Genomic DNA, 8,183 nt, shown 5'->3' with positions numbered 1-8,183 from the left:
AAACGGGTATTCACACACGCATGCACGCACGCACAATTACCTTATCTCCTACCCTACACATAATACATTATCAAGTTTATTACAGAAATGTCTGACACATAAGACGTGATGATAAGATAGCACTTTGTTGCTCCCTGGCAGACAATTTGGTGCCACAGCAGAAAGTACAGGAAAAAAGTAGTTGATGAAAATAGATACGAATTGAAAAGGATAAATCCACATAATGTTCATTCACATATAGCGATGTAAGATGTTAAGAGACACGTTCACTATGAGCACTAAACTGTCCATACAGTTGCCTGTGAACCCATGGTACTGGTGCGTCGTGCTGGTCTCACCTGTACCATGGGTTCACAGTATGGCCTGTGAACCCATGGTACTGGTGCGTCATGCTGGTTTCACCTGTCCCATGGGTTCACAGTATGGCCTGTGAACCCATGGTACTGGTGCGTCGTGTGGGTCTCACCTGTCCCATGGGTTCACAGTATGGCCTGTAAACCCATGGTACTGGTGCGTCATGCTGGTCTCACCTGTCCCATGGGTTCACAGTATGGCCTGTGAACCCATGGTACTGGTGCGTCGTGTGGGTCTCACCTGTCCCATGGGTTCACAGTATGGCCTGTGAACCCATGGGACAGGTGCGTCGTGTGGGTCTCACCTGTCCCATGTCCTTCTTGGGCATGCCAAACTTGTAGTGGCCCAGGAGGAAGGGCCACACCTCCTTCCTGATCTCCGGCTGAACCCCGCCGTAGTACACCAGCCGCAGCAGCTCCAGCTCCTTGTAGTTCTGCTGGCAGACAGGGAGAGAGAGATCAGCCAAATATCATACATTATTGTGTTTCAAAATAATATAATTTCAATGTATTTTAGAGAGAGGGCAATGGATTGGGCCGTTTCCTTTTTTAAACATGTATTTTTGTGTTGTTTATATTCATGTTTACACACACACACACACACACACGCACACACACACACACACACACACACACACACAAACACAAGCTTGTTTCATGCATTGTATGCATTCATTGTACCGCATTTATTTTTATTACCATGCTTTGCAAAACCCTTTTTTATTTAAATCTTATGTCAATAAAGCTTTATCAAATAAAAAGGAATTGAGCGGGAAACAAGGTGACAGAGAGAGAGAGAGAGAGAGAGAGAGAGAGAGAGAGAGAGAGAGAGAGAGAGGGAGAGAAAGAGAGTGAGAGAGAGTCTTGGCTAACGCCCTGTGGTACCACATAATGTTGGACAATCACTGAAGGGCCGCTGCTATGTCCTCCTATAATACAATATAACAATAATAATAATAATAATATATCAAATAACGGATACAATACAAGTGTCAGAAGGTTTTCGTCCGACTCCAGAGGGCTATGACTGTGTGTGAAGCGTAGTAAATAAGTAAATGAATAAACACATGCATTTAAATGTACAGATTCATCCTATTTAATCATTTTAACGTTATGGTTGTGCCAATGGTAAAACCCAGACATAAACAAAGCTACAGGAATATGCAGAGCAGTGAGGCTAGACGGTGGATGAGGAAGCGTGTGGGGCTAAAAGAGGAGTGAGTTATGTGAGGAGCAGCGGGGAAAGAGAACACATTAAGATCAATGCGAAGGAGAGATGGAGATAGATGAGCACAGTTGCCCAAGATAGCACATCCAGGAAGAGAGTGTAAATTAGTAATGATTTTGCCAGTGAGATTGAAAGTGGATACAAATATAACTCAGGAAGCACCAGGGACCAGCCTAATCACCCTACTGTATTAATAAAAGACCCACATTTAATATATACCTAAAGAGCAGAGTAGTCTGACTCCAAGCTGGTATGTTCTGGGTACAATCCCTACTGGAGCCCAGCTCCAGTGGCCCTATAGTGACATGACCACCCTTTACTTCTGGATGTATATGATGGCACAAGCTTTTATTAAGAACCTTGCTGCATGTATGTATTTTTGTATGTTTGAATGTATGTGAGAGTGTGTGTGAGAGTATGTGTGTGTGTGTGTGTGTGTGTGTGTGTGTGTGTGTGTGTGTGTGTGTGTGTGTGTGTGTGTGTGTGTGTGTGTGTGTGTGTGTGTGTGTGTGTGTGTGTGTATGCATGTATTAACTAGAAGCTTGGTGAATTTCTTTGTCTTTAGCGTGAAAGCCCACACCAGATGTTCCACTCTGTTGGACGATAAAGTTAGTCTTGAGCTGAGGCATCTTCTCAATGAACGATGCACTTGAAAAAGATGACGCGATGACCATTTAGCTCTCCTCTTGACAACCTCTTATGGAGCCACATGATAATAACCTTGCAATAACTCACTTGCCATTGCACCCATTCTACAATGTAAACCCATGGTTCTGTGTGCCTCTTCAATGCTAGTGGCTGACGCTACATCTGAATCTCAATGGTTTCAGGGTGACACACGGGACGACGCTAGGGCCACTGGCGAGAGTGCAGCTGGTCGCCAGCCGCCCCACCCACCTTGCAGTCCTTCTGGTACTTGCTCCACACCTCCTTGCTCAGGCCTCCGGCCGCCTCGCAGGGCTTGTCCGGGGGCACGATGTTGTGATGGACCAGAGCCGACAGGTGAGTGCGCACCGTGGACAGGTGTCGGCAGTAGGCCAGCCCTGGGGAGACGGGAGGTGGTGTTCAGACACAAATACATGGCACAGAGCGGAAAGGAGAACGCTCTCAGCCTGCTGCACGCAGAAACGAAACTGTGCTGACAAACGGATTCAATGGGTTCATCTACAAATCTATCGCCTGCATCGACTCCAAACAAATGAATCTACATTGCATCTACGATTCATAATACTCCCATTGTGTATGTTTACATATTTGATGTAAACGTAATGTATTATTTGTTTGTAATTGATATCTTTCTTTATTCTACTGCTATCCTGTACTGTGTACTGTGGCACTTAGATTTCCCGTTTGGGATCAATAGAGTATTATATTATCTAAGCCAATGCAACGCCCTTCTCAAGCTGCCATGTTTTCACGAAGTAATGACCAGACATTCCTCTGCCTGAGAGAGTGGAAACCTTTACCAAAGCAGTAGGGGTGCACGGTATTGACAAAAGATGATGTTGCTATGCAAATAAAGAATTATTCATAACATATCAAAACAACAAGTGTTCTGACAACACAAGAGTTTAAAATATTCATATTGGATCGGTGTCCAATAAATAAAGACCATGTCTACAGGAAAAAGATATACACTTAAAAAACAAGTGAGAAGAAGAAATTTGTATCCGAGACAGGGCCCTTCACCGCACATGGGGCACTTTCCCCTTCACCTCACTGGTAGAGGCTACCCAGTACAGGCTAACAACAACAAGCATGTCAACCACACACTAGTTCCACTGCAGCTTTTGCGATCAGAAAGGCCAGATCGGAACACACGTCTGACGTCCACACTCAACACTTGAATAGGCACTCTGTGGCCGGATCTGTTCTTTGTAAGATAAAAAGCTTTACAATAATGAACGCCAGCCAGGAATGTTCCGTAAACAGACTGAAAGAAGATTGTATCCCAGCGTAGTGCTGCTGTGGTGATGCATTCAAATGTTCACATCTCGGTAGCACCTTATGCAGCTTGAACGTCAATGTTTTGAGTAAGAAATATATTGGCCATTAAATAATCATGCTCTGAATTAGTGATGAGGCACGCGGATCAGAGATATGATCACCGGTGTGAGTCTCTGTGTATCTGGAGGTGTTTACCTGACCACAATGTGGGCCCACATTGTGCCCACAATGTTGTTAACATTTCCATTTTCTAACATTTAGGGCATTTTGGCCGACGCTTATATCCAAAGAAACAATTCATACACACACTGATGGTGTAGTCACCCATGCAAGGCGCAGCCAGCTCGTCGGGAGCAGTAAAGGTCAGGTGTCTTGCTCAGGGACACCTCGACACTCAACAACAAACTAACAACCAGCTCTACATCCTGAGGTAAGCCAGATTGCACACCAATGTGACCACCTCAGGATGTGGTCAAGCCAAATCGGATCACAATGTGAGCAGGATCCAATCTTGGACCGTCCAGACCTGAACTTTATTGCGTCCTGCCGTGATTGGATGATAAAGGCTGCATTGAAACGACAAGTGTTAACGAGGGCTCTTTCTCTTCTCCCAATCAAAGGTTCACCCCCTTCGGTCGGGGTATGCTCCATAGGGTATGCTTGTTAGTGGACCTGTGCACTCGCACCTGCTATTGACAAGGAAACCGGCCAATGAACGTCATCAGATAGCGGTTTAAGTCTCGTAGCCAATTGCGCACTGTGATGTTGCAATATGGGTATTGAGTCAATATATCTTGTCCCGGTAGTCACCACCATGAGGAGAAACCCACCGACCTGTCCTCTAGAGACAGTGCATCAATAAAGTGTTATACTTACATCCATAAAAGGCCCGGGAGACAATTTGCCTCTTCATGTTCTGGCAAAGCATCTTCAATGGGATCCTGACAACAAACATACACAAATAAATCAGTCAGTCACGTGCTGCAGGCTGCTGCTCCACTGCCTGCAATCCGAAACGACCTCCAGGGATTTCCCGCAGGTGTATTTAAAGAAGCTGCAGGGGAACTAAACTGCAGGGACAGCACCAACGCTGGGGAAACACGTCTTATTGCAATTGCTGTTCACGGCTGGCTCAAATCTGTTTCATCTAACATAAAAATAGGAACTGAGTACAGACAGGAAATAACATTTATGAGGTTTAACCACTGGTTCAGTGATTGGTTAGTCTTTAAGCCAAAGCTAAACCCTTTCCATCAAGAGCAGCGGATGAAGAACATACGTGTGTATATCGGAGGTTTCGTGGATACAGGTGCAAGCGGAGTCGAAGGACGCGTTGCTGCCCCCGGTGGAGCAGGACAGGCATGACGACAAGTGGCTGGTAAGCTCAGTCTGTTGCCACGACGATGGGCTGCTGCCAAAGGCCTGCATCTCTGTTGTATCGCCGTGATCTGGGCCAGAAGGAGGGAAGGTGAGAGAGATCATGGAAGAGACAAGCGAGAGAGAGAGAGAGAGAGAGAGAGAGAGAGAGAGAGAGAGAGAGAGAGAGAGGTCTCTCAATGCTTAGAAAAAAAGCTCACAAAATGACGAAAAAGACCTACACCTCAGTTAGCCAATCTGAAAAACGATAACCTTCTGTTGAATTAAGGTCTGGTTTGGATGCTGAACTTTATTTTTCAGGAGCAAAACATCATGAGACAGGTTCCTCATTCAATGAGGACAACAACCGTATTAAATACATGATATGTTTCCAAAGTATCAAACTGTCATATTAAGACATCCTCATTTATATGGAGAGAAAAAAATGGTTATTCACCCATCTTGCAACAAGAGATGGTATAAAAAAGTATATCTTGGAAAGAAAACCCTGTAGGAGTAATGAGGATGAGGAGGACGACATTTGGAAGGCAGTTACAGCATTCTGGGGGATGGACTGCTACAGGGGATGGAGGGGAGCCATGCTTGTTCCAGGTGCATTCAAAATGAAGAAGAAAGAAGTTGGTCCGACCAGGAAATGGGTGTATATCCACTCCCTGGTCATTATTATAGCAAGTAGTAATAACCTAGGGCCCGTTAAGAGAGGCAGATATAATAAGACAGGGTGAACAGAGAGAGGGAGTGAGACAAAGAGTAGGAGAGAGAGAGAGAAAGAGTAGGAGAGAGAGAGAGAGAGAGAGAGAGAGAGAGAGAGAGAGAGAGACAAAGAGTAGGAGAGAGAGAGAGAGAGAGAGAGAGAGAGAGAGAGAGAGAGAGAGAGAGAGAGAGAGAGAGAGAGAGAGAGGGTTATAGTATTATAGATAGGATGTAGCTGATGTCCAGGCCATGCACAATGGATGCAGCCAGAACCGTACAAGAAAAAGCCCACACCGAACGATAAAAAAAAATGACAATGAACAGGCACAGAAACGAAAATAAACAAAAAAAAACAATAATCATTGAGAAAAATAAAACCATTATAGAAATGCTCTTCACCTTAATTCTTCAGGTTGGATCTGATGACCTGTCCTAAATAATATGTAGCTGTGCTTTGGAATCAGACTCACCCACCCCAAAGAAAATCATATAAATAATATTAATAATAATAATAATAATAATAATAATAATAATAATAATAATAATAATAATAATAATAATAATAATAATAATGTACATTATAATTACAAATCATAAGAAAACGAGATCAGCCCAAAAGAGGGACGGGGAGAAGAGCCAGGTGGCGACCCCTTCTCTCTGCACGCTGTACTGCGCTTTACGCCTCTTTTAAAAGCCGCCACGCCTTCAACTGGTGGTGTGTGTGGTTTTATTTAATTTAGTGTGTTGTGGTTCGAGTCATACAAGCACTCAAGAGGAGGACTCCCACGCTCACCCACTGCGGAACCCCACAGCAACAAATCAAATCTTGAGGATGGAGAGGGGGAGGGGAGGGGGGGAAGGAGAGGGGGGGGGGGTAATGGTGAGGTTAGTGAAGAATTACAGTGAACAGCATTGCAGCGATTAAAAAAAAATGATAAAAAAAAACAATTGCACAGAGGAGAAAGTAACGCACAAACAAAAACGAATAAAAACGAAAAAATAAAACAAACGTGACGACAAAAGAGGTTATGAGGTATTGGAAAATCATATTCTGTGGAACCAATAAGCCAAAATACAAACCCGTTGTTTTATTAAAAACAACCACAACAATGAAGGAGGTGTTCTTCCCATGCAAAAGTGTCAAGCAGGTTGCATGTGAGGGGGACGGGGACAAAGAGGAGACGTTTGCAGAGAACACAGCAGAATAAAGATAATGCAAAGTGAGAAATTAAAAGTAGTCAGAGCGAAACACCAAAGCAGAACCTGGCCAGCGCATTCACCCAACCCAACAGTGGCGAGGGTGCTTCCAGAGCTGCTATAATACCTTCCTACAGGGGAGGAACCATCCATAGAGGTACAGTTTACAGACAAAAGGCCCAAACTTGAATCTAGCTGAGAAGTCTAGCTTCTCACGACTCCTGAAGGGGTGTGTATCAATGTTGACAGTCCATAGGAAGAGAAAGCAGTATATTTTCACTAGGCCTGCTTGTCGACCTCACAGGCCTGTGTCTCCATACTAACAATCGGATAGAAACCCTTGGTGTTGCAGTGTCAATATTTATATTCTTCTCACTAGCTGGTATAGGTAGATGAAAGGGAATTCTACAAATCGGACATGCGATATCACAAGGCTACCACTCAATACTTGAAATTCAATGGAATCAGATGGGAGCACAGGGCAAACTAGCTGATCAAAACATGGGAATCAACCCCAGAACATCCTGACGCACACTCAGGTTTGTAAGACGGTCTTAAAAAAAACAGAAAACATGAATGGCCTGGAGCTCATTCTGGCCTCGCTACGTGGCCCCAGGGTTTTCCACGACAACACACACACAGCGACGCACTCGGGCTATTCCTAGACGGTTGTACGGCGCCGGCACATCAGATATAACATTCTGTCTAACGCTCCCCACGCACACACACACACACACACACGCACACACACACACACACACACTCACACACACACACACTCACACACACACACACACACACACACACACACACACACACACACACACACACACTCACACACACACTCACATACCCCCTGCTCCCCCACTCTACTCTCTGATGGCGCTCCTCTACCTGCTGCTCTGCGTCTCGGACCAGCGGGGGTCCGCGGGCGACGTGGCAACGCAAACTCTGTCACAAAACGTCCCCTCGCGCCGTCGTCTTATCACAGCGCAGCCGTGTCATGTCGCCGTATTAAGCCGTTATCGTTTATACTGCTCAAAACATGCACTAGGGTCACAGGGTTCATGTACAGTCAACAACACAGTTTGTCTACGATCTTGCGCAGATGATTTTTTTGCTGCCATATTCAAGCTCTTTCAAACGTATTTGTCTGGAGATGAATACACGCACGTCGTCGGGCTACAGGGGTCTAAGGAAGCCGGCCTGTCCACCGTGAGCGTGAAACACAACAAGCCCACCCTAAAGACACAAACATCCACCGCTTCGCCGTGCAACAGGGAGTATACACACGCTGCTCCTCCCCGGGGGGGAGGGGGGGTGTGGCGATCTCATAGCACGTGTGCAACACAAACAGTTCCCCACAGAATTCCCCTCAGATGTCCACA

At 45.3% G+C, this 8,183-nt stretch overlaps 1 protein-coding gene across 2 annotated transcripts in view; it reads right to left on the bottom strand.

Annotated features, from left to right (window-relative positions):
• sgsm2 (small G protein signaling modulator 2) overlaps positions 1-8,183 on the bottom strand; it is a 62,822-nt gene that overhangs the window by 12,821 nt on the left and 41,818 nt on the right. For both annotated transcript variants that reach the window (XM_079733094.1, XM_079733095.1), the window contains 4 exons: positions 4,808-4,976; positions 4,405-4,469; positions 2,479-2,624; positions 659-787 (listed from right to left, as the gene is read on the bottom strand). In XM_079733094.1, coding sequence (XP_079589220.1) covers positions 659-787; positions 2,479-2,624; positions 4,405-4,469; positions 4,808-4,976 — 509 coding nt within the window. The remainder of the gene's footprint in view (positions 1-658; positions 788-2,478; positions 2,625-4,404; positions 4,470-4,807; positions 4,977-8,183) is intronic.

Source organism: Pollachius pollachius (assembly GCF_949987615.1).
Source record: "Pollachius pollachius genome assembly, chromosome: 3".
Taxonomy (NCBI): domain Eukaryota; kingdom Metazoa; phylum Chordata; class Actinopteri; order Gadiformes; family Gadidae; genus Pollachius; species Pollachius pollachius.
Note: the sequence above shows the minus strand (reverse complement) of the source record. Positions and strands in the feature narration are given on the sequence as shown.